Source organism: Prionailurus bengalensis, chromosome A1 (assembly GCF_016509475.1).
Source record: "Prionailurus bengalensis isolate Pbe53 chromosome A1, Fcat_Pben_1.1_paternal_pri, whole genome shotgun sequence".
NCBI lineage: Eukaryota > Metazoa > Chordata > Mammalia > Carnivora > Felidae > Prionailurus > Prionailurus bengalensis.
In genome coordinates, this window is record NC_057343.1 from 90,560,726 (window position 1) to 90,587,352 (window position 26,627).

At 47.1% G+C, this 26,627-nt stretch overlaps 1 protein-coding gene across 2 annotated transcripts in view; it reads left to right on the forward strand.

Moving 5' to 3' along the window:
* Nucleotides 1-26,080, forward strand: part of GFPT2 (glutamine-fructose-6-phosphate transaminase 2) — a 49,126-nt gene extending 23,046 nt beyond the window's left edge. For both annotated transcript variants that reach the window (XM_043585249.1, XM_043585240.1), the window contains 13 exons: nt 2,757-2,818; nt 5,512-5,591; nt 6,035-6,152; nt 10,462-10,625; nt 12,237-12,332; nt 12,411-12,508; nt 12,776-12,896; nt 15,081-15,238; nt 15,401-15,515; nt 19,747-19,874; nt 21,652-21,819; nt 22,913-23,074; nt 25,204-26,080. In XM_043585249.1, coding sequence (XP_043441184.1) covers nt 2,757-2,818; nt 5,512-5,591; nt 6,035-6,152; nt 10,462-10,625; nt 12,237-12,332; nt 12,411-12,508; nt 12,776-12,896; nt 15,081-15,238; nt 15,401-15,515; nt 19,747-19,874; nt 21,652-21,819; nt 22,913-23,074; nt 25,204-25,248 — 1,515 coding nt within the window. In that variant the 3' untranslated portion in view covers nt 25,249-26,080. The remainder of the gene's footprint in view (nt 1-2,756; nt 2,819-5,511; nt 5,592-6,034; nt 6,153-10,461; nt 10,626-12,236; nt 12,333-12,410; nt 12,509-12,775; nt 12,897-15,080; nt 15,239-15,400; nt 15,516-19,746; nt 19,875-21,651; nt 21,820-22,912; nt 23,075-25,203) is intronic.
* Nucleotides 26,081-26,627: the final 547 nt, after the last annotated feature.

A 26,627-nucleotide genomic window follows, 5' to 3' on the forward strand; every position in this document is an offset into this window, starting at 1 on the left:
GATTAAAGATGGCTTGACTACAGTGGTGCCTGGATGGCTTAGTTGGCTAAGTATCTGACTCTTGATTTTAGCTCAGGTCTTAATCTCAGGGTCATGAGTTCAGCCTCGCATTGGGCTCTGTGCTGGGCGTGAAGTTACTAAAAACAAAAAAAGTCTACGATGTCTGGCCTTAAGATGTTGCATCATGGAGAACTGAGAGAAATCCTGAGGTTTTGGTAGTAAATATCGAGTAAGAAGTGGCTTGTTCCATCTTAAACCCTCTGAATCCGTGATCGGAACTTCCCATCAGTGGTTCCTCATGATGGCACACTGCACGCGGGACCTTTGTCATCTTGTCCGCTGTGTGTGCCATTAGTTACATACCCAGGGTGCATTGAACTGATGTTGGAGACCCAGAATTGTAGTTTTTCCACCAGTTTCAGTGAAGTGATTGTTTATCAAGGGGCGGAAATACCTACATATCCTTACTGAGCAGAGTTGGAAGGAAAAGGAAGTAAAAGCAGGTGTGAACTTTTGAGAAGTTTTTTTTTTAATTTTTTTTTTCTTCAACGTTTATTTATTTTTGGGACAGAGAGAGACAGAGCATGAATGGGGGAGGGGCAGAGAGAGAGGGAGACACAGAATCAGAAACAGGCTCCAGGCTCTGAGCCATCAGCCCAGAGCCTGACGCTGGGCTCGAACTCACGGACCGCGAGATCGTGACCTGGCTGAAGTCGGACGCTTAACCGACTGCGCCACCCAGGCACCCCTTGAGAAGTTTGATTCTAGAAAAAGAGTGTCAGGAAATGGCCCAGTGGTGGTGGGAGAGGCTTGCAGTTCTGAGGGAAGACTGGTTTTTGTGATAGGAGATACCAGATCAGGTTTGTGTGCTTATCCAGGAAGAGAGAGAGAGATTGGTGATGTCCCAGAGGGCTGGACCCACAAAACTAAGCCCCAAGAAGGGGCACATGCTGGAGCAAGGGCAGGGTAGAGGGGGAGTTGTCCACAAGGACGAGGCACAACAGACTCAGGCCATGTATGAGATGGTAGGGGGAGGAGGAGTGGTCTCCAGATTTCCCAGAGTCCATCCTCCTGGGCATCCCTGCCATCCAGGAGCTCCTCTGACACAGGGGCAGCCTGGAGACAGCATTTGGGGCCAAGAATCTGGAATATCCAGGGTCAGAGGGTACAACACTATGGCTTAAAATATATCACCCTCTGGTATTTTCAGAGCCTTTTTCATAAATAAGTCTACTGTCAAACACTTTGCTCCCATTTTTGGAAGTCGTAATTTAGAAGACATTTATAGACAAGAGCCTGTCCTATACGTAATACATAGTATAATTACTATGTAATTTACAGTAAACCAGTTTGGTTTTGCTGCACGGTATCTTCTCATTTCCATTTGTAATTTTAAATTTTGGAAATGCCTCCCCAGTGATGACAGGTGTAAATTTCAGTGATTTCTCTTAGCTGAAGCAATGAGGGGCTCTTTGGGGCTCTTTGGGACTGGGAACTGTTTTTCTGTTCAGTACCACGTTATTGTTGACAGAACTGGCAGGGTAATCAGGCTCCTGGGCAGTTTGAAAGGCCCCTAGAGGCCTGGGGATGCTGACTCTGGGTCCCTCTGGCTATGTGACACTGAGTTGAAAGGCCCCTAGAGGCCTGGGGATGCTGACTCTGGGTCCCTCTGGCTATGTGACAAACTGGCCAAGGCTGCGTGGGGCCTTGGGTCTGCCATTCCAAAACATGGGGCATTTCACATGAAAATCCAGACTTCTAGCTGGTTATACATAACCCCAGTCTACTAGGGGCATGGTAAAATTAGTACAGGGTGGTCAGAATGTAGGAGAGAATTTTGCACCAGGGATTTAAATAGAGCATTTGGAGTCTTGAGTTAGGAGAACTAGGTTTGTTCTGGTTTGCACAACACAACAGAGGGTGAATGATAGTCATTGCTAAAGAAATAATAGCAACACTAATAACAACCCATGCCACTGTTGGGTTTTTCATATGGCAGGCCACTGTTCAGAGCACTTAAAGTGCATGAGCTCACATGGGAGCTCACATGGGGCACCTGGGTGGCTCAGTTGGTTGAGCGTCTGACTTGGGCTCAGGTCATGATCTCACGTTGGTGAGTTCAAGCCCCAACTCAGGCTCACTGCTGTCAGCACAAAGCCCACTTTAGATCCTCTGCCCCCTTCTCTCTCTGTCCCTCCCTGCTCACACACTCTCTCTCAAAAATGAGCAACAAAAGTACATGAGCTCACAGAAGCCATGCAAGGTAGAACTATTCTCATTTCCATTCACCACGAGGCACAAACTAGGCAATTGCTCAATTAAGGGGTGGAGACAGGGTTTGAACCCAGGCTCTACTGTGTGTCATGGAGTAGTCCCTTTCGTTCTCACAGTTCCAGGGCAGGACCCCTGGCCACAGTTCTCATTTCCTGAGGCTCTAACTGCCCCCATCCACCCAGATCATCACAGAGCTGGGAATCGCTCCTTGTGGCCCTGAGCAGGGGTGGGTTCTGCTGAGCACCATGAAATCCACAAGTTCTGGTCTTTGGATTTTCCTCGTGGTACGGACTGTGTCACTTTCTTCTCCTGACATCACCCTGAAAGAGCTGTCCTGCATTCAGCACCCTGATGGAGGAACCCCAGGACCACCCACTGTGAAGAGTGACCCCCTGTGGGGTGGTGGGCCAGGCTGCAACAGCCCTGGCAGCTCAGGTGGGGCCGGAGCACATGCGACTCACTCTTGTTTGCTGTGTTTACAGGAAGGTGCATTCGCGTTGGTTTTCAAGAGCATCCACTACCCGGGAGAAGCTGTTGCGACCAGGTGAGGCAAAAACACATTGACATTTCAAGAACAAATAAATAAAATAAGATTGTTTAGCTTGAGACAACAGGGGAGAAGTGAGACCGTGGCTTATGCACCCTACCATCTCTGTGGCTGGGCTTCTGATTTTTAAAAGAGAAAGCAGAAAGTTGATTTTTTGTTTGAAATCTCCAGATTTTCAGAAGTTGACAACAAATTCAAAGTAAAAATAAAACTGTATAGCAAGGGGCGGATCCAGGTTGCAGGTCAGTTTTGGAGATGCCTTCTGGAAAAAGCTTGCAAAATTATGAATGTGAAACTAGGAACAAGTGAACATTAATTTGAATCCAGTAAGAAGAGGCCTTGAAGGCCCCACGCTCAAGCTTCATCACCTGCACACCAGAGGTGTTCTAGAGGGCCAGCCGACATGTCCCTCTGTTGGATAGAGCTACATGGCCCCCAGTGATGTGTGGATTCACACAAGTGGGAGCATGAGTGCCATCCTGTTATTTTATATTCAGATGAACTGATTATCCATCTGTCCATCCGCCATCAGTCTGACCATCCATCTACACATCTACCTGTCCATCTGTCCTTCCCTCCCTCCATCCATCCAACTGATATTTGTTGAGCACTTAGTCTATACTGGGTCCTAGGGATCTATTAACACCTGACCTAGTCCTGTCTTTAAGGACTGGACATTTGTGCAGGAGGACAGAGCAGGGCAGAGGGTGTTGATACTCCGTGTTGGGGGCTGGGAGGCAATGCATTGGGGAGCATGAGGGGGTACAAATGTCAGCCTTGGGGAGGTGGCCAGAAGCACCAGTGTGAGCAAAAGGAAGGGGCCTAGAGTGAGCTCAGCATTCGGGGATCTGACCCAGAGCAGCCTGAGTCCCCTTCAGAAAAAAAATAGAAAAGACCCTGGTTGAGGGCACAGATGGGGTCACCAGGGACACGCCAACCCTTGCTCTTCAAAGGAGCCCCTGGAATGTGGCCCAGATTCTATAATAAAAGCAGTGGCTATTTCCAAGACACTTTGTAAGCTCATTCCTCATAGTAGCAGTCATGGGGGGACTTTCTGCTCTTTCAGAAAGACAGACTGACACCTGCTGTATACCAGGCATTGGAGACAACAGTGAGCAAGGTCGTGTACACTCTGCCCCTCTAGCTCCAAGGGCTGGTGGGGAGTGAGGATGTTGGCAGAAGCCCTGCTCTGCAGGGTCTCAGGTGCACTGTGGACTGAAAGTTTCATTCTGAAGCCTCTGAGGAGCCATGGAGAATGCACCTGTGGCCTGGAAGACGCAGAGAGAATGAGGCAGTCCCTCACAGACAGGCATATTCTCTAGGCAGGAAATGATGGGAATGTATCATGATTTAATTTTTGTTCAGGATAGGAAGGAATTTACCGCTTGGCATTCAATTTCTTCAATCATAGAATTATAACAGACCGCTTGTCCCTATTAAATTTAGAAACCCCGGGGCACTTGGGTGGCTCAGTCAGTTAAGCAGCCGACTTCAGCTCAGGTCATGACCTCACGGTTCATGAGTTCGAGCCCCGCATCAGATTCTGTGCTGACAGGTCAGAGGCTGGAGCCTGCTTCAGATTCTGTGTCTCCCTCTCTCTCTCAAATATAAATAAACATTAAAAAAAATTAGAAACCCCTTTTAAAACTTGATACTATCATGGTATTACTATTTTAAATGAATGCAAAAGAAGGCCATGTGAAGAAGCAATAAAGCTTTATATTTCTAAATTGTCCATAACCTGCCGGCTCTGTAACCTCCTGGGCAATCTTTGGGATGCCTCAGGAGCATTATCTGAGGCGAAGTTCAGAGAAATCATAGAGCTCTATCTACAACAATAAAATCTGGGGGAGACATTTGCCAAGAAAATTAGATAACCACAGTACTTTCTCATTGTCAATGTTATAAAGGCCATTCGAGCTGGCTCTCCATTGTACCAGAGCCATGTCTCTTCTGCTTCAGATATGATAAAAGATGGTCCAGATTATTCAAGGTGCTCACAGCACTTTCTTCAAAGCCACAGACTTTGTCCCCCCACTTGGGGAAGTCGGATGCGGGGCTGGGAGAGGAAACCTGAGTTTGAGGCTGCAGGAACTCCCACAGAGGAAACATCACTTTCCCCTCTGTGATGGAGTCCAGCTCGTGCAGGTCAAGAAATTGAAACTTCGCCCAGGAGGTGACACTCAGAGACAAAACCACCCTTGAAAGTGTGTTAAGTGGCCCACAAAGTTGAGCAGATCCAAAGCCAGTCATCAGAATGCCCCTCAAAGCTGGAGAACAGCCGAGCTAGGCAAAAGGGGCGGGACAGGGGGAGGGAAGAGAGTCTTTGGGCCGGTCATGGGCGTCCAGGGCTCCTGCTTTAAAGATGGCAGTAAATAGCAGCAAGCTGGAGCCATGAAGTGAGGGCCTACTGATGCCTCAGCCGCAGTGATCTAACCATGTGGGGATTCACTGGGCAGGTGGGTGGCACCGTGAAAGCGAGCGAGAATTCTGCCAATTGGTTGGTCCCTGCCCCAAGCCCTGGGAGCATCTTCCTGTGGCTCAGGAGTCTGTCCTGTAGGATCTCAACAGGACACTTTCCCCTGTTGGAAGGGCTAGATGCGGGGACCCCTCCTCAGTGCTAAGAGGCCATCCAGCCCTTCCTGGGGTGTTGAGACAATGAGCAACTCGATTCCCTGTTGTCTCTACAGGAGAGGCAGCCCCCTCCTCATTGGAGTGCGCAGCAAATACAAGCTTTCCACGGAACAGATCCCCATCTTGTACAGGACACGTAAGTTTTTCGAGAAGGACTTGAACAGGGCAGGGGGCTCTGGTGCAGGCAGATTTCTTCTGTCTGCCGGGGCCGGTCCGCATAAGGCTCCAGGTCAAAAAGGCTTTCGTGCAACTGAGACTTGGGTCCCTCTTTGCAAAAGCTTTTTATTATAGATATTTTCAAACACATACACAAGTCCAGGGGAAGGCATGCAGCTCCATTACATAAAGGCATCCACGCTCTGGTATGAGTGTTGATTTGCTTTGTTTTGTTCACAGCCATTCAAAAGCTCTTGCAGTGGCACCGTGCTATTTGGGGATCATTTTCACGATTTGGCTGACGCAGCCAAAGCTAAAAATTGCAGATTTCTCCCACACATATTCAAAGGGAAAGCTGGCGCCTTGCTTCATGTTATTCAAACAAAATAGTTTAATGTCACTTTGCAATCCTTCCTTCACCAGGCAATTTCGAGAACGTAAAGAAGATCTGCAAAACAAGAATGAAGAGGCTGGACAGCTCAACCTGCCTTCATGCCGTGGGCGATAAAGCAGTGGAATTCTTCTTTGCTTCTGACGCAAGGTAGCTAAAGCTTGTTTCCTTTCTTTGCTAGGATTATGTAACCAAAAATGACTGGCCAGACACCACCATTTTTCATTTATCCCCGCTTTTCAGCTGTTTTCTTACAGCAAGGGGCAGGGATGATGGCAGATTTCAGTTCTCTGTGACCCTTCTCCAAGAACCTTAGAGAACCACTGAGAGCACCTCATGACCACGGGCAGGATTCACTGACCTCCACAATGTTTTGGGGCCTGCACAGAATAATTGAATTATTTGCCAACATTTTAAAAGGGGGGAGATTTCACATAAAATTCTGGATTTCTAGCTTCTCTGGAAAATCAGCAGATCTGAGCACCCTGGGTTGTGCTCCCTCTGGCCCAGGATGTCTGGGGCCACTCAAAGGCTATGCTCCCTTTAGCTAGCTGAGGCAGGTGTCTTCAGACCTTTGGTCCTTCTCTCACCCCACCTGACTCTGCCTGAGTCTGAGCACTCATGATGAGAGGGCCAAGACCTAGGAGTGTGGTCCAAGTCATTTCTAAGTCCATGTTCTCATTAACAGACAATACTTCTGAAATTTGAGGAAGTCTGCTTCATATCCATTTTAGTACAAAAAATTTATACACATCCATATACACATACTCAGAAAAGACCAAAACACTTTCCTGGTAGTTGAAATAGAAAACACTACCATAAGGGTGCCTGGGTGGCTCAGTCAGTTAAGCGTCTGACTCTTGATTTGGGCTCAGGTCACAATCTCACGGTTTGTGAGTTCGAGCCCTGCATTGGGTTCTGCACTGGCTGCTTGGGGCCTGCTTGGATTCGCTCTCTCACTCCCTCTCTGCCCCTCTCCGCTTGGGCTCTCTCTCTCTCAAAAACAAATAAACATTAAAAAAAAACTTTTTTAAATCCAAGTGAAAGCCTGTTAGAACTAATCCTAGAGGCTAGTCAGAGAATGAAGATGTGGAAATCAGACATCCCAGCAGTTCAGCTATCAGCTGAACAAGGCTGCAGAACCATATCCACCCCGTTTCCTCTTGTGCCTCCTCACATGACTGGCACAGTAAACCCTCAGCAAGACTTTCTTGAACAAAAACCAAAAAAAAAAAAAAAAAAGTAATCTATTTACCCAAGCTAGAAAAACTATTTTAATCCCTTAAGATAAATCTTAATAAAAATAGTCCAGAGTCTCTCCAGAGAAGACTACAAAAGTCAGCAATGAGAAACAAGACCAGATTTGAATAAAGGGAGAGAGTCCACACCTTGGTACAAAGGCTTAACGTTATTTTTTTAAAAACTAATTGGTTTAAAGTTATTTTAATAATTAAAAATTGTTTTTTAAAGATAACTGACTCTCCTTAATCTGCAAATTTGATGCTATAATTAAAAATCCTCACGATTTCTTTGCTTGTTTAGGATTTGGAACTTGGAAAGATGATTTTACAGTGTATGGTGTGTAGACCAGATATGGGTGACCCTCCCAGATACAAAGGCACACTGTAGAACCCGCAGGGCAACAGTAGCCAGTGCTGAGGGCTTCACCAGGATGGTCTCATTTAATAAACACAACCAGGGCACCTGTGTGGCTCAACTGGTTAAGCGTCTGTTGATTTCGGTTCAGGTCATAATCTCGCAGTTCGTGTGTTTGAGCCCCGAGTCAGACACTGTCAGCACAGAGCCTGCTTGGGATTTTCTCTGTCTCCCTCTGCCTCTCCTGTACACTCTTTCTTTCTCTCTCTCTCAAAATAAATAAACATGAAAAAAAGTAAACACAACAAACTTCTAGTGAAGGCACAGTGATCATATCCCATTTTACAAATGAGGAATTTGACATAGGGGCTCAGAGGGGTCATATCTGGGCTGCTTGAGGGCACAATGTTGGTAACAGACAGAAATAAGGATACCATATTGGCTCTGTCTAACTCCTGGGCCAGTAGTCTTTTTTTTTCCTTTTTTTTTTTTTACATTTATTTATTTTTGAGAGAGAGAGAGACAGAGTGTGGGCAGGGGAGAGGCAGAGGGGGTGGAAGACACAGAATCAGAAGCAGGCTCCAGACTCCGAGCTGTCAGCACAGAGCCCAACGCAGGGCTCAAACCCAGGAATCGTGAGATCATGACCTGAGCCGACGTTGGATGTTTAACCGAATGAGCCACCCAGGCACCTCTGGGCCAGTAGTCTTAATGATGGACTATATCACCATCCATTTTGTAAATAATAATAATTACATTTAAACGTGCAGGGGCGCCTGAGTAGCTCAGTCAGCTAAGCATCCAACTTCAGCTGAGGTCATGATCTCATGGTTTGTGGGTTCGAGCCCCACACGGGGATCTGTGCTGATAGTTTGGAGCCTGGAGCCTGCTTCAGATTCTGTGTCTCCCTCTCTCGCTGCCCCTCCCCCACTCATTCTCAGTCTCTCTCTCAAAAATAAATAAAATATTTTAAAAAATAAATAAATTAACATGCAGACATACACGCACACATAAATGCAAACACACGTGTATTTAGCACTGCCTGGAGAGCAATACAATATAAGTGGTGTTTCTCTCTTGGAGATGGGATCAGGCCATTTTCTTCCTCTTATTATTCTGTGTTTTCTACTGTTTAAACAATGCATGTATACTGTTCAAAGTATTTTTTTCCAGTGCGGTGGTTTCCCATCCTTCTTTAGAAGTCTGTCTTCCTGAGCATCTGTCTAGAGACACCTTTCTTAGGGCCATGGAATGTGGCCACTTCTTTCTTTAACTTTACATCAGGAATTATAAATGTTCATTTTTTGGCACAGGGCAGGTGTGGGTGTGGCACTCGGTAGAATGAAGATTTTTTTCTCCCATGGTCTTATAAGTGCCACCTTCATGGTTTTGTTTTTTATTTGTTTTTTATTTTTGACCATAACTATGTACCACTTGTGCTATTGATTAGTTTGCTTTTTTACCTACCAACTTTTCTAATGCCATTTATTTTTAAAAGAAACTTTGTATTGCCATTTTGCAAGACAAAAATTATCATTACTTTCCATACAAAGTTATTATAAAAATAAGCACAATGGGGCACCTGGGTGGCTTAGTCAGTTAAGCATCCAACTCTTTATTTCAGCTCAGGTCATGATCTCACAGTTCATGAGTTCCAGTCCTGCCTTGGGCTCTATGCTGACAGCACGGAGCCTGCTTGGGATTCTCTCTTTCTCCCTCTTTCTTTGCCCCTGCCTTCCTCCTGCACTCACTCTCTCTCTCTCTCAAAAAAAAAAAAAAAAATAAATAAGCATAATGACCCCACATTTCATTGGTGGATGTATTTTTTACTTTGCTTTTAAACTATCCCTTTTTCCTTGCAGGGAGTGTGTGTGTGTGTGTGTGTGTGTGTGTGTGTGTTATGAAACTGAGTCATTTGTCCTGATGACTTTCCCACTGTCTGGATTTTGCTGAGAGAATCCCCCATGGTGTCATTTAACACGTTCCCCTGCCCACTGCATTTCCCGCGCACTGGCGTTCACAGGTGTCTACAAACTTGATCTCCTTCTGGTTTGATTTTTTGGCAAGACGGCTTCATAGATGGTGGTGTGTCCTTCTATCAGGAAGCATATATGTCTCATTGTCTGTCTTTTTATGCTGTTAAGATTGATCAGGGGGTTCATGCGCCAGACAGCCTCACCCATCCATTGTAAAGCTGCTCTCAGCTTTTCACCTCTTGGTTTCAGCAGAGCACTTCATGGTCCTTACTTAGAACTATTAGTAATTAGGAGTCCATAAATTGACTATTCTGATGCTGTCATTCCTTATTTATTAGCTGTAGTCCATCCATAAATTTGCCTTCATGAACAATGTGGTTATTCTGAAAGATCAGATCAGTTTAAAAAGCAAGATAAATGTTTCATTCTTTCCTGTTCCGATTTAGAGTAATGTGTTGGTTCCCAAGCATTCTCCAAAGGTGACACTGTCTGGATTATGATTTGAAGAAAGCGGTCATAAAAGGCCATCTGTGAGATTACTGGGGAAATCTGAACATACTGGATATTTGATGATATGAAAGAATAACTACTAATTTTAGATGTGATGATGGTATTGTGGGTTTAAAATTTTTCCCTCTCTTTTGGAGATAGAAGCTAAAATGTTTACAGATGAAATGATGTGATGTCTGAGACTGGATTCAAAACAATTCTGGGGGGAAGGAGGAAGGTGTGAATTGATGTGTATAGTGTAGTGTCCCTGTCCCTCCTAAAATGCCATCTGATGCTACTGATGGGGACCCATACTGGGGAGGCAAGTGAGTGACTGCCTTGTAGCTGTCAAGCACGTGCAGGCCCCGTCTGTGATGCCCGTGTTTCCCTTGCTCCAGTGCTATCATAGAACACACCAACCGAGTCATCTTCCTCGAGGATGACGACATCGCCGCAGTGGCTGATGGGAAGCTCTCTATTCACCGGGTCAAGCGTTCAGCTAGTGATGACCCATCTCGAGCCATCCAGACCTTGCAGATGGAACTGCAGCAAATCATGAAAGGCAGGTGTCCTCTGAGGGTCCGTGTGCAGCGGCCTTGGGGGGGGGGCAGGTGCTCGATGGGGGAGCTCCTGAGACTCTCTGTCCTACCCTGAATAGGTACCACAGCCCTCCTACCTGCCGTGGCCATTAGGGTGGCGTTGCAGGTGCTCTGTGGCTTGCCCAGCGCAGGGGATGCGGGAAACCTGGTCCCGCTCCCCCAGCAGGAGTTCCTGACTATATAAAGGCACTAGGTCTCCCTGCTTGATCTGACCAGTCCATCAAATGCCTCCCTTTACTAACTCTCTGGGACACATTCTTCTACCCAGACATTTCTTCTCTGGGTCAGAGGCCTGCAATAACAGGGGTCTGTGGACTATTTCCTCCTTGCGAGGAGAGCCTGTCTCCCTACACCCCCTTCTCCACATGGCAGCCTGGGTAAACATTTAGGAATGTGAATCAGACCTTTTTATCCAGCTGCTTAAAGCCCTCCAATGGCCACCCACTGTTCTGAGAATAAAATCCACACTTCCTGCCACAGCCCACAATACCCCATGCCCAACCTGGCCCCACCTCACTCTACCCTTTTCCCACTATGCCCTGCCCCCTCTCCAACCACCTCACTGTTACTTAGGCAGGCCAAGTGCTTACTCACCTGAGGGTCATTGTACTTGACTGACTACTTTTGGTCATTCTACCTTGATCATCGCCCAGTCAGAGAGCTCTTCCCTGACCCTCCTCACTTGTCTTGTTTGCTTTATGGCACTCTCTGTCAAGTCCCCAGCTAAAGGTGGCAGACAGGAAACACTGCAGTGTTTGGAACATTCCCACCCTGTCTGTGAATGCTTCCAAAGCTTGAGGCACAACACCTGTCAGGGGCCTTAACCTGTTGCGGCCAGATCATCCCTTTGATGTCATCCAGTTCCATTCAAATCAGAGCCCTGGAAATGCATGTGTTGGCTGAAAAGGTTTTTATTTAATACAGAAGCTCGGAGGGCATCTGTTGAAAAGAAGATTGCCAGGGCACCTGGGTTGTTCAGTCGGTGAAGTGTCCGACTTCGGCTCAGGTCATGATCTCGCAGTTTGTGGGTTCGAACCCCGCGTCAGGTTCTGTGCTGACAGCTTGGAGCCTAGAACCTGCATCAGATTCTGTGGCTCCCTCTCTCTCTGCCCCTCCCCCTCTCACACTCTGTCTCTCTCTCAAAAATAAATGTTTAAAAAAATTTAAAAAATAAAATAAAATTGCCTATTTGTCAGGGCTTACTTCTTTTGTACTTCCTTAAGTAGGTTGGTTTTTGGAAGTAAAGCATTTTCCTTTCCTCTGCCCCTGCTGACAGGAGTATTGCCCCAGAAAGACCAGCCACATATTTGTTGCTTACTTCCTTTGCTCCTTCAAGCTGCAGGGTCTGATATGCACACTGGAGATAGTAATCTTACCTGACCTGTTTGCCTCTCACTTGTTACCAGGAGAATCAGGTGGGACGGCCCCTGGGACGCCGTTGGTAATGTGCAGTGGCCTTCCCATGTGTCACTGACACTAAACTGCATATCAGCTTTCCATCCTGATTGGAAGTTAAGCAGTGGTAAAACAACTGAATTAAAATTGACCTGCTTTGTTGGTGTTTATTTGACCAGGTAACTTCAGTGCATTTATGCAGAAGGAGATCTTCGAACAGCCAGAATCAGTTTTCAATACTATGAGAGGTCGGGTGAATTTTGAGACCAACACAGGTAATCCCCCATCCATGCCCTAGGTCGAGGCGCGTCCCCGTGTGGGGTTAGCACTAATGCCCTGCATGTGCCCCACAGTGCTCCTGGGCGGCTTGAAGGATCACCTGAAGGAGATTCGACGATGCCGACGGCTCATCGTGATTGGCTGTGGAACCAGTTACCACGCAGCAGTGGCTGTAAGTCCAAGGCACTGGGCCCTCGATAGCGCTGGGGAGGGAGCAGCAGCCCAGGACAAGATGTGTCTTAAATGCCATCATGTGTTTGACCTCCCAAATTTGGTGCCCACAAGCCTTTCTCCTGCAGTGTGGCCTGTGCATGTCTGAAATTCCCTTCACCACGAGGACCCAGAGGTGCCACTTCATAAAACTGTCCCCAGAAGCCCAGCTGCCTGTGTCTCTGTAGTGTCTGTGACTGACTTTGGTCCCCATTCTTGTTGGCTTCAGACACGGCAAGTTTTGGAGGAACTGACTGAGCTCCCTGTGATGGTTGAACTTGCCAGTGATTTTCTGGACAGGAACACACCTGTGTTCAGGGATGACGTTTGCTTTTTCATAAGCCAGTCAGGTAAGGAATACGGGTTTGCGTGAGTTCATCTCAGGGCTCTGTCCTCTTGGTAACACACCATGTATCTCCTTCCCTCCTTCATCCAGTAGAGTTCTCTGCACACTGAGCATGTGCCAAACTCTCTTCTCAGTTGACCCTCAGAGCCATCAGTCACTGTCTCATTTTAGGGGGGAGCCATACAACCAAGAATTCTCCCTCCTCCTGCCATTCCAAGTCCAGAACTTAAGGGACCACTCACCAAAGTGCTTATACATAGGTGCTGGGTTTATTTCAAAGAGAGAAAGTTCTTCAAAATTCTGCTGGTTGAGTGTCACTTCAAGAACTATGTGGATGCTTTGCAGTTCCCATGCTGTCCAGCAGGGGATGCATTGAGAGACCTTGCTCAGGTGTAGGCCCAGCACACCCTCAGTAAACCCTGCCTGGGTGCCATCCTAACTCTAAACATGGGCACCTGCTCCAGTCAGGCTGGGCAGAGAGTCAGGGAGGTGATTCATGGCCACATGCTTGGACTTTCTATGACCTCCAGAAGGATTTTTAAAACATTTTAATTATGGAAAATTCCAAATCTCTGTAAAAGTAGAGAGATTTACATAAGGAACTGCCTATTCTCAGCAACAATCAGCTGAGCAGAGTTTGTGTCATCCAGATCCACATTAACCTGTCCCCTCCCCTGGGTTATTTTGAAGTCAATCCCAGACATCATGTTGCTCCACAAATACTTCAGAATGGATCTCTAAATGGTAAAAGAAAAAAAAACATAACCGTTATGTCATTATCACAATTAAAACATTAACAGCAATGCTCTAATATCCACTGGGACTTCGAATACTGCTTCCGGTTTGAATTTTGAAGACCCATTTCCATTTCCATGACAAACTAAGAAAAACGAATACAGACACACTCACCCTCTGGCTGACAACTTGTAGCCATGTGCTGCTGTGTGACTTCATTTTGTTTGTTTGTTTATTTATTTTGAGAGAGAGGGAGCCCATGCATGCACAAGTGGGGGAGGGGCAGAGAGAGAGGGAGAGAGGGAGAATCCCAACAGGCGCAGACCCCGAAATGGGGCTCGAGCCCATGAACCAATGAGATCATGACCTGAGCTGAAATGAAGAGTCAGACGCTTAACCAACTGAGCCACCCAGGAGCCCCTTGATGGGTTTAATTTTATGATCGGACCGTATTTAATTTAGTTCGAGGTTTCAAGGCTTACAAATACAGGGTGCTTGTGCTGGCTTATTTGTGAATCTATTTAAGTAGCTTAGTTATAAAAATAATTTTGAGTTCACACTGGCAGGCTGCAGAAGTGTCTTGCTTTAAAGCAACGTTAGATCTATTGGAGAAATGCCATTTAGTAGCATTCTTGCTTTTTTTAAATTTTATTTATTTACTTAATCTCTATACCCAGTGTGGGGCTGGAACTCATCACCCCGAGACCAAGAGTCACATGCTCTTCTGACTGAGCCAGCCAGGCGCCTTGCATTCTTGCTTTTTATTTGTATTTATTTATTTATTTTAAATATTTATTCATTTTTGAGAGAGAGCAAGCACAAGCAGGGGAGGGACAGAGAGAGAGAGGCAGAGAGTCTGAAGTGGGCTCTGTGCTGATAGCAGCAAGCCTCATGCAAGGCTTGAACTCACAAACCATGAGATCATGAACCATGAGATCATGACCTGAGCTGAAGTTGGATGCTCAACAGTTCAACCGACTCAGCCAGCCAAGCGCCTCACATTCTTGCTTTTTAAATGTTAAATCTCAGCACATTCTGAAGAAGGCAGCTTAAAGTCCTAGAAAGGATGCTGGGCACCTGGCTCACCTGGGTTGGCACCAGTCTGTCGCCCACAGCTGCGTGGCCCTGAAGGAGCAAGGCTTTGGTTTCTTCCATCTCTGGGGATCTCATCCTCACGGGGAGAATGGGGACAATGGCCCCATGGGGTTGCCAGGAGAGTTCCATGACATAGCGGATGAGAAAGTGCTTCCCACATAAATAGCAGCTGAATCTTGAATCCAAGAATCCACCGGAAACATGGTTGAGTGTGCATTTTCCTTTCTGAGCACACGCCGGCTGCCTGTGGGCCCTGATTTCTGCATAAAAGAGTAAATGAGTTGGGGGACAGGGGGTTCGAGCTGGCAGAGCCACGCTCCTGAGAACACATGGCTGAAAGGTGGGGCCCGTGTGGCAGGTGAGACCGCAGATACCCTCCTGGCATTGCGCTACTGTAAGGACCGTGGGGCCCTGACCGTGGGCGTCACCAACACCGTGGGCAGTTCCATCTCCCGAGAGACCGACTGCGGTGTCCACATCAACGCAGGACCAGAGATCGGCGTGGCCAGCACCAAGGTAGTCACCTCCTGCATGTGTCCTGAGGGAGGGCTTCGGCCAGATGGGTGGACAGGAGGCTGCGGGTTGGGGAGGGGGCGCTCCCAACAATCTGTCTCCTCCTGCGTGGTTCACATGCGCACATTTGCCCCTGCTCTGCCAGAGTCACCGTTTTATCCACAGGCTTATACCAGTCAGTTCATCTCCCTGGTGATGTTTGGTTTGATGATGTCTGAAGACCGCATTTCACTGCAAAACAGAAGGCGAGAGATCATCCATGGTTTACAGTCTTTACCTGGTATGTTTCAGAATGAAACTTTCCTTATTTTGAAATCCAGTAGACTGTCCTTAGTTGCTTTCTCTTTTGACTCTTTCCCATAAACAATGCTGTTAATCACTTCCTCCTCTTCAAAACTTCCTACTCACCACGAAATGCCTCCAGAAGCTCCCACTGGGCCAAGATTAAAGTCCTCACTCCTCACCGGGTCCTTGAACACTGCACACTGGACCCCTGCCACCTCTGACCTCATCCCACTCTCCTTCCCCTCCCTGGGCTCCTTCATTGACCTTCTGATCCTCAGCAATACCAAGCTGTCTACCACAGGACGTTTGCACTGACCCTTTCCTTTACAGGAGCCCTCTTCCTCCAGCTCTCCATACAACTGATGGCTTCTCATTATTCAAGTCTCAGTTCAGATGTCACCTCCTGGAACCCTTCCTTGCTATCCTAACTAACCCCCTGCCCCAGCTGTGAAATGTTAGCCCATTTCTTTTCTTTATAGCGTGTGCCATGGTATGAAATTAACTGTCCTCCAGTGTGCTGGCTTGTCTCCCAATGAGTATGTCAGCCCAGTGAGCATATAACTCTAACTGTCAGGGTCACTGCTGATATCCAGCCAGGCAGGCATGGAGTAGGTGCTCAGGAAATATCTGAGAAGGAGCAGATGGCCCTGAGCCTTTTCCTAAACCAGAGTGCTCCTTCAGTCTCCCCAAACTTCCCTCTTTGGCTGGGTCCCTCCCATCTATTGTAGTCGGTGAGATGCAGTGTTTATCACACTGAATCGCAAGCTTTTGGGTGGGGGGGGATAATGGTTTCCATCATTCGCCCACTGATGTGCCCTGTCCCGTTTGCCATCCTGAGGGCCAAGGAGATAACAGCTTCTTTCCTTCAGACACTTGCTCTCCAGGGAAGGAGAGAGACCTATTGGGTTTTCTTTGTGCAGCCCTGAGATTGCAAAATGAAACAGACCTCACCCCTTGGCTGACATGAAATGCCGGGGGCAGGATGGTCACAAGGCTGTGGGACAGCCCCTTCCAGAGATGGGGTAGGCACTGGGTCCATCCTGGGAGCCAGGGGCAAACCCCAGAGAAGGCAGTGAGGGGAAGCCACCATCTAATCATAGAAAGCCTAGAGATCTGAATCTGGCCCACACAACATGCTGAAAATTTACTGACAAAAAACTGGTCTTCACCTTCAGCCAGGTACCAACAGTGCGAAAACAGGACTCTATCCTGATGTCTAAGTCAGCCGTTCTCAAGATGTGGTCTGCAGGTCCTATTACTATTTTCACAGTAAACACGCTATTTATAACAAATAGGATGTGTTTGCCTTTTTTGCCGTGTGGACATTTGCAAAGGCAGCGGTGGCTACCGCTGGCACCTTAGCACATGCCTCTACACACCCCACTTCACTCAAGGACTTCTTCACGAGGCAGTAAAATGCATTAGTCTTAGAAAATCGCAACACTCTTTAGTATTCTGTTTCCAAGAAAAGCATCCTGGGATTGTTTGAGTAACAAGCTGATTAGAGTACTTGGCAGATGTTTTCTCAAAAATGAACAAAGTTAGCCCGCCACTCTAAAGAAGAAAAACTGACAGTATTTGTTGCCAGTGATAAACTTCAAGCTCTCCAGTGAAATTTAGGATTTGGGAAAACTTGTAGCTGCCAGCATGAGCTCGACCACTTCCCACACTTAAACACAACTCTGATGAAGCCATGGTGACTTTAGCATATGTGATTTCTAAAAAATATTTTATGATGAAGGGTGTCCATTTTTAGAAGATTTGCATAACTCAGTCAACCTATGTTTTCCAGATGGTCAATGCATGATGTGACAAAATTATACACCATGTAAAACATCCATTTAAATAGATGCAAGATTGGGGCACCGGGTGGCTCAGCCAGTTAAGCATCTGACTTCGGCTCAGGTCGTGATCTTGTGGTTTGTGAATTCAAGCCCTATGTTGGGCTCTGTGCTGATGGCTCAGAGCCTGGAGCCTGCTTCCGATTCTGTGTCTCCCTCTCTGCTTGTCCCTCCCCAGTCATGCTCTGTCTCTCTCTCTCTCTCAAAAATAAAACATTAAAAAAAATTAAATAGATGCAATAGGGGTGCCTGGGTGGCTCGGTCAGTTAAGTGTCAGACTCTTGATCTTGGCTCAGGTCATGATCTCACAGTTGGTGAGTTCAAGCCCCATTTCAGGCTCTGCCCTGACAGTGTGGAGCCTGCTTGGGATTCTGTCTGTCTGTCTCTCCTCTCTCTCACAGTAAATAAACTTAAAAAAAATAAAAGTTTTAATGTAACAAGGTAGGAAAAGCTTATTGAGATGATTTCAAATTCTACATTTGCAACTACTCTTTTAAGAAATTACTGTTTCTCCAGACTGGCTGATTCAGTCACTAGAGTATGTGACTCTTTTTTTTTTTTTTTTTTAATTTTTTTTTCAACATTTATTTATTTTTGGGACAGAGAGAGACAGAGCATGAACGGGGGAGGGGCAGAGAGAGAAGGAGACACAGAATCGGAAACAGGCTCCAGGCTCTGAGCCATCAGCCCAGAGCCTGACGCGGGGCTCGAACTCACAGACCACGAGATGGTGACCTGGCTGAAGTCGGACGCTTAACCGACTGCGCCACCCAGGCGCCCCTAGAGTATGTGACTCTTGATCTCGGGGTCATGTGTTTAAGCCTGCAGAGATTACTTAATTAACTAATTAGAAAAAAAAGAAATGACCATTTCTTGAGTTTCATGTAATATCAGAGAAGAACATTCACAATTTTTTGAAAAAGTTTTTTTTTATTTATTTATTATTTTTACGTTTATTTATTTTTGAGACAGAGAGAGAGCATGAACGGGGGAGGGTCAGAGAGAGAGGGAGACACAGAATCTGAAACAGGCTCCAGGCTCTGAGCTGTCAGCACAGAGCCCGATGCAGGGCTCGAACTCACAGACCGCGAGATCATGACCTGAGCCGAAGTCGGCCGCTTAACCGACTGAGCCACCCAGGCGCCCCGAAAAAGTTATTTATTTTAAAAAAAAATTTTTTTTTTCAACGTTTTTATTTATTTTTGGGACAGAGAGAGACAGAGCATGAACGGGGGAGGGGCAGAGAGAGAGGGAGACACAGAATCGGAAACAGGCTCCAGGCTCTGAGCCATCAGCCCAGAGCCCGACGCGGGGCTTGAACTCACGGATCGCAAGATCGTGACCTGGCTGAAGTCGGATGCTTAACCGACTGCGCCACCCAGGCGCCCCAGCAAAAAAGTTATTTAAATACTCCTCCTTTCTCCAACTACAAATCTCTGTGAGGCTGGATTTTCTTCTTATACTTCAACCAAAAAAAATGTATCATGAGAGTTTGAATGAGGAAACAGATATGAGAATCTGTTAAAAAGTCAGACATTTAAAAAATCTCCAAAAATTTAAAACTACTATTCTCACTAATTTTTAAAAATGTGTAATAGGTTTATTGTTACTTTTAAATGAACGAATACAAATATCTTTACTTTTCTCAGTTTCTAATCTGGTAAACATTGAGAGACAGAACCAACAAAAATAATGGCTCTTAGGGATTCACAGTAATTTTTAACAGTAAAGACATCCCGAGAACAAAAAGTTTGGGAAACACTGGTCCATCTTACATTGGGCATTGTCTCTAGATTTAGCATGTGGCCTGGATTGGGGGGGGGGGGGCGGCATTAATTTGGAGTGTCAGCTCTGTGTCTTTCCACCTGGTGACTTAGCCTCTCTGAGCCTCAGTTTCCTTACCTGTAAAATGGAGCTAGAAATAACACCTCACTGCTTATCTTACATGCTCAAGAAAGTATGAACATAAATATGAATTGCCACCCAACAAAACCCAGGCAAATCCCGCAAGTTATTGCCCAAAATCTACATTTAACTTTTTTTAATGTTTATTCTTGGGGGGGGGGGGAGACAGAGTGGGGGAGAAGCAGAGAGAGAGGGAGACACAGAATCCTAAGCAGGCTCCAGGCTCATCAACACAGAGCCCAACATGGGGCTTGAACCCACGAACTGTGAGATCATGAGCTGAGCTGAAGTCAGATGCTTAACCGACTGAGCCACCCAGGTGCTCTTACATTTAAAATCCTTTTTAAACCGAGGCAAGGAAGCCAAGTGTATTAAGTGGTGTGAATTCCAAAACTATGTCTTATACACCATGATTTTTCTTTGTGAATCTTGCTGTAAAATCTGTGTGACTCACAACCCCTCACTGTGTTTGCGGCTTAGGGCTGATTAAGGAAGTGCTGTCGCTGGATGAGAAGATTCATGACCTGGCCCTGGAGCTCTACACCCAGAGGTCACTCCTGGTCATGGGACGGGGCTATAACTATGCCACATGCCTGGAAGGAGCCCTGGTGAGCCTCCTTTGCCCACCCCCCCCACCTCCACCAGCCTGGGCATGAGGGCAGACATGGGAGACACCCCGAGACACCAGCGGGAAGGGGGGAAGGGCGCTGGGCTAGGGGAGGGGAGCGCTTGGGGACTTGCTGCCACCTGTGTGAGGCTGCATCAAGCACCAGCTCATGACCTGTTCGGGCCCTGGGGATCTTGAGGTGGACGCTCCCAATCTCCTGAGGAGAAAGGGGCAGGGCACCCTTGGGTGAGCCCCTGAGGTGTCAACCTGCACCAGGCTCCATCTGGGATGGTCCATTCGTTCCTCATGAACGTCTCCTGAGAGGCTGGCAGTTATTGTCCACATTTCACCTAGGAGGGAACTGGACCCCCAAAGGTTCATCTTGCTCAGGAGGGAGTGATTGGTCTGAGATTCAAACTCAGGTCCATGTGGCCTTGGGTTATTTCCACGACCACAAGCAGACTGTGCGGGAGGATTCAGGCCGATAAGAATTGCGGGGCAGGCTCTCTGTGGAGTTTCCCTGTTACCCCTCAAACTTCCAAGGGGATGCAGAGATCCTGAAGGAATGAGCTCTGAAGGCCCTGCTTTTGTCAAACTTTTAACTGGCTCTTTTGTCCCACTGCGGCAGTAAAGAGCCAAACCTGAGTAAGAGAGCTGGGTAAGGGGCAGGTTCCAGGACCACAGAGCCACAGAGAGGGTGAGACAGTGCTGTCCAGGGGGCTGAGCCTACACTCACTGTCTGCTTGCTGCTTGTGGATGGGACTGCCCAACCAAAGAAAACGGGAGACAGGGTCACAGGTGAGGCAGCCATTGGTACCCGGGCAAGGGCATCCTTCCTGACCCAGCTTGGCTCCCCTCCTCTTAGTAGGGAGCAGGTCGCTGCAGGGGGCTGGGTGGAGTACACTTTCAACTCCCCCCATGCCTCTGCCGCCTGGTGCAGGGGGTCGGGGGGGCTCAGCTGCAATGCCCCCAGTGCGCTGCTGAAAGATGCGTATTCAACTGCAGCTCCCAGTAAGTCTTGGGGGGAAAGAAAGAAGCTTTGACGCTGCTCCTGGCACACATCAATGGTCCCTCTGTGGTCTCCTGGGGGCCAGCACTCCAGCTGTCTGTGGCATTCAGGGCGGAGTCACCCACACTCCTGACAGTGTCCTGCCCCCCCCCCAAATAAATAGTTCTAGGGGAGCTGAGAAATATTTTACTAGACACTCAGCAGTTCAGTGACGTAGGTTTAATGGGAACTGAATAGAAACGGATCTCCTGAACATAGGGGGAAATTCTAGTAACAGCCTGATGTGTGTGATTTTGCCTCATAAGTAAATTGGAGCATCCCCTTGGAAGTTATTAATGGTCTAGATTCGGGGGGATGATCTATCGGATAATTGAAGAAAGGTATTTCTAGATAGAATACAGTGCCATCATTACAATTTATAAATGTGGGGAGGCCACGGGTTAGTCACACAGCAGAAGGGAGAGCCAGATCGACATTGACTTGTCTATCCAAGGGTGGTGGCTGTGCTGGGGGCTGGTCTGGGGGACACAGGCTGCGTGCTGGGCCTTGTGCATGCTCCGGACAGCAGCCAACCCTCTCCCTTGGGCCTGGCATTGCCAGCAGCCCTCAGTGCTGTTGACCACCTAATGCATTCATCTGCCTTGCAGCCCTCAGCTCCCTGCCTTCTGGATTCATCCCTCCCACAGCCCCCCTTCCTCCCCTCTCTGACTGATCTGCTCCAGCCCCCTGTCTGTCCAGTGTCACACTGACCCTGCCTGTGTTTCCCTAGAAAATTAAAGAGATAACCTACATGCACTCAGAAGGCATCCTGGCGGGGGAGCTGAAGCACGGACCCTTGGCACTGATTGACAAGCAGATGCCCGTCATCATGGTCATCATGAAGGACCCTTGCTTTGCCAAATGCCAGAATGCCCTGCAGCAGGTCACAGCCCGCCAGGTGAGAGCTCTCAGCTGGGCCAGGGTCCCCTTCTCTCCTGTCCTCTCCCACACAAGCCCACCTCACCCACTGTCGGCCAGCACTGGTTATGAGCAGCCCTACCACGGAGCAGGTGTGATCACGTGCTCTCTCCTAGGCCCCCTCCTGAGGGGCACACACATTCAGAAATGACTGGCCAGCCTGTGGCCACGTGCACAATGGCTCTTCAGTGAGACCTTGTGACCCAGACTGTCCCAAGCTGCCCCAGATTCCAGGCGTGGAGCTGCCCTGAGATGGGAGTGCAAAGCCCCCACAGATCCATCCTGGGAGGGCTCATGAAGTTATAGGGAGGTGAAGTCCAACAATGCCCTTGAGCCAGTGGCCGCCATGCCTGGCTCGGCACAGTGGCCAGAGAGAAGGTATAAAACACAAATCACTTCACTGCCTTGCTTGAAACCTCCCTGTGGCTTCCCATAAAACAAGAGTGACCACAAGCCGGCATTATGTGGCCCCTTCCTTCTGTGTCCCAAGCTGAAGGAGCCCAGCTGATTTCTGCCTCTGAACCTCTGCTCTGGCTATTCCCTCTGACCTGAATGTGCTTCCCACCTCTTTCACAGAATTGGCCTATGGTTATTCACGTCTTAGTCCAAATATCCCCTTTTAAGAGAGGGCTTCCCAGACCTCACCAGTGTCTCCCAATCACATTACCATGTTTTATTGCCTTTCTGGCATTCATCTGGAATTCATCGTTACTCATTGGTTGGCTTGTTTACATTTTTATTTTCTACCACTCAGCTATGAGTCCCCTCAGAGTGAGGAGTGGGCATGCCCTGCCCTTGGCAAGGCACATTGAAGCCACTCAACAAATGGGTGCTGGATGAATGGCTCAGAATGGCCATTCTCATCCTACCACGGAAGGGAGAGGAACTCACCAAACAGCATCAAACACCTTGCCCCTCACACTGGTCGTGCACATCACCTCACACATAATTCCACAAAAGCAAAAGAGGACTGTTATCCCCTCAATAAGATTGACCTCAGAAACTGCTGGTATGTGAGGGGTTGCTGCTTTCAGAGACCACCTGCCCATTGTGATCCTATTTTCCCGCTCTAGGGTCGGCCGATCATACTGTGCTCCAGGGACGACACTGAGAGTTCCAAGTTTGCATATAAAACGATCGAGCTGCCCCACACAGTGGACTGCCTCCAGGGTATCCTGAGTGTGATTCCGCTGCAGCTCCTGTCCTTCCACCTGGCTGTTCTCCGAGGATATGACGTATGTCTAAAATCGCACCGAATCCCCCAGAGGGGAAAAGCATAACCCCAGAGTCTGACTCTGTTCTTTTTTTTTTTTTTTTAAGTTTATTTACTTATTTTGAGAGAGGGACAGGGGATCCCAAGCCAGCTCCGCAAAGCCCGACATGGGGCTGTGAGATCCTGACCTGAGCCAAAATCAACAGTCAGACCCTTAACCACCTGAGCCACCCAAGCGCTCCTGATTTTGTTCTTAAATGCTTATTTGGTGTAAATATTCATAGGAAAGGTAATTTCATTTAAAACAACTCTGTTTTTAAAGTAACTTCTATCCCTTGAAAACAATTTGGGACTGCAAGATTACGAAGACCATATCATTAAACTCATCACTCAGAGAGGCAATGTTAATTAGCAAATTTAATCATTTATTCCAGTCTTTTCCTTGTGCATGTGGATTTTTTAACATTTTTGACAGTATATCAAGGATGACATTTTACACTTTCCTTTTGAGTGTATTTACAAGTATTTTCTTACATCTTGAGTTTCATGTAAGCAACATTTAATCATTGCACAATATCCCAACATAGTCTTATAACATGGATTATAACAATGACTTAGCCAGTCGTCTATTATTTAAACTGTTGCTGATTTGGGAGAATATCTGCATAAATCACAATTGCAGTGAACATCTTTGCATGTACATCTTCCTCCCACATTTAAGATATCTCCTCAGTCTAGCAAATGATTCAACATTTTGAGACTCCTTTTTTAAATTTTTTTTTAATGTTTCTTTTTGAAAGAGAGAAAGAGAGAGTGCAATCCAGGGAGGGGCAGGGAGAGAGAGGGAGACATAGAATCTGAAGCAGGCTCCAGGCTCTGAGCTGTCAGCACAAAGCCCAACGCAGGGCTCGAACTCACAGACCATGAGATCATGACCTGAGCCGAAGTCAGATGCTTAACCGACTGAGCCATCCAGGTGCCCCTTGAGACTCCAAACATATATCATCAATTTATGTTCCAGAAAAGAACCACCAACAAGTATGGAAGAACCTACAATTCACTGCATATAGAAATAGTTTTATTACAATTGTATTTTGAAAAGCTTTTGAAGATACATAACCTTACAGAAAACAATGTAACAAGTACCTGGTGGTATACAAATCCAGAACTGCCACGGCTAACATTTTGTCCTATTTGTTTCTCTCTTTTTTTTTTTTTAAAGTTTATTTTTTTTTTAACGTTTATTTATTTTTGAGACAGAGAGAGGCAGAACATGAACGGGGGAGGGTCAGAGAGAGAGGGAGACACAGAATTGGAAGCAGGCTCTAGGCTCTGAGCCATCAGCCCAGAGCCCGACTCGGGGCTCGAACTCACGGACCGCGAGATCGTGACCTGAGCTGAAGTCGGACGCTTAACCGACTGCGCCACCCAGGCGCCCCTGTTTCTCTTTTAAAAACAAGAGCCAAATAAGGGTGCCTGGGTGGCTCAGTCGGTTAAGCATCCCACTTCGGCTCAGGTCATGATCTCACGGTTCATGGGTTTGAGCCCCGCGTCAGGCTCTGTGCTGACAGCTCAGAGCCTGGAGCCTGCTTCGGATTCTGTGTCTTCCTTTCTTTCTGCCCCTCCCTCACTCGTGTTCTTTCTCTCTCTCTGTCTCTCTGTCTCTCTCTGTCTCTCAAAATGAAATAAACATTAAAAAAATTAAAATTAAAATAACTAAGCAATGTAAGACACTGCAGATAAAGTTGAAGCCTACCATATCAACCATCTCCCATCACATTTTCCTCTCAGCCCCCACCCTGAACTAATGAGCCTCATGGATTTAGTGTCTCCTTCCAAGAAACATGAACAGGACAAGCTGAGTTAGCATTTTAATAGCATGCGTCATATCCTTTTAATAGGGTTAACACAGCATGACACATGTCAGGTGCACAATAAATGTATATTGAATGAACTAAACCTTCTATAGTTGAGTGAAGTTCCTGGAGTAAGGAATGCTTCCAAGATGCAGGTCTCCAGGGGCTCATGGTCAAAGGTGACCAGGAACACCCATCACCTCGTCTTCAAGTACCCTGATAATAGGCTTTATAATACAGCAGGTTGCTGGGATCTGTGGGCTCCTGAGCAGCTCCTTTCTATGTATCGTTGCAGGTCGACTTCCCCAGAAATCTGGCCAAGTCTGTAACAGTGGAATAGAGAACAAGAGCCCGAGAAGGCCATCACCACCTGCAGTGTGGTTCAAGGCCTGTCCCGGTGACATCAAGTGAGAAGAACAGCAGGTGTTCTGTGTGTTCCAAGTAGATCCCAGTAGAACTTGACAAGCTTTCACGTGCCTTGTACCCAAGTGCTTTGCTCACAGCAGATACTGTTTCTCTGTGTCCTGAAGTCGCCAGAGGAGAAGGGAATCATTGTTTACACATGGGGATCAGAGCGGACTTTTCCACTACTGTGCAATAGAGACACAGCTCTCTTCAGAGTAACTGTGAACCTTTTTGTAACCAACGCTAGTTAGTTTTGAAAGACAAAATATTTATAATGATGATTGTATAGCTTTTAAGTTATTTTTCTAGTATGTGGCTTTCTGTAGCCAACGTAATGCCCAGACCATGCACCCCAGCCTCCTGGAAGAGGGCATTCATCTCAGATTTGAGCACAAGGCATTGCCTCCCTGCACTCCTCTCTCCTCTCCTGCCCTCTCTTGGCTGCCCCTGAATCCCAGTCCCCTGACGTCAGGGAAGCCCTTCCACCATTTCCCTGTGCCTCCTGTAAATCCTTTCAAAATCTCAATGTCCTTTGACAGATTCTTCTCCTATAAATCCCTCTGACTCTCCAACTTCTGTTAAATTTGATCATGGTTCTTTTTAAGCCCAGGCAGCATTTTTGGTCCCTGCTTCTACCTATAGTAAAACAGCTTGAAATATCCCATGCAAGAAAGTAGTTTTCAAGTGGGCTATCTTGCCCTCTGTTTAAAAGCGTGCACAATCAAGATACTATGCAATTTTAAGACAATAAAGACAGTACAATTCTTTTTTGGCTTGTGCATTTGGATTTTTGTTATTCTCATTCTTTTTGTGTACTTGGATTGTGAGGGCTTCTCAAAACAGGAACTCAGCAGTGTCTGGTGGGAGTGAGCCCCGTTTCTTTCTTTCTTTCTTTCTTTCTTTCTTTCTTTTGAAGTTTATTTATTTTGAGAAAAAGAGAAAGCATGAGTAGGGGAGGGGCAGAGAGAGAGGAGAGAGAGAGAATCTCAAGCAGGCTCTGCACTGTCAGTGCAGAGCCCGATTTAGGGCTCGAACCCACGAACCATGAGACCACAACCTGGGCCAAAGTCAGACACTTAAACCACTCAGCCACCCAGGCGCCCCAAGCCCTGTTTCTTGGTAGCCCATGGTGCTGTGCCCACACTTGTGACCTGTGTCCTTCTTGTATGAAAATGAAGACTGTTTATTTTACACGATGAAACAAAATGCAGGATGTTTGAGACTCTTCATTGAGTCCACTGAAGAGCTGTTGGAGGGGGCTGGACCACGTGATGCTCTTTCAGATGGCTGCCCAGAACCTGAAAGCATCATGCA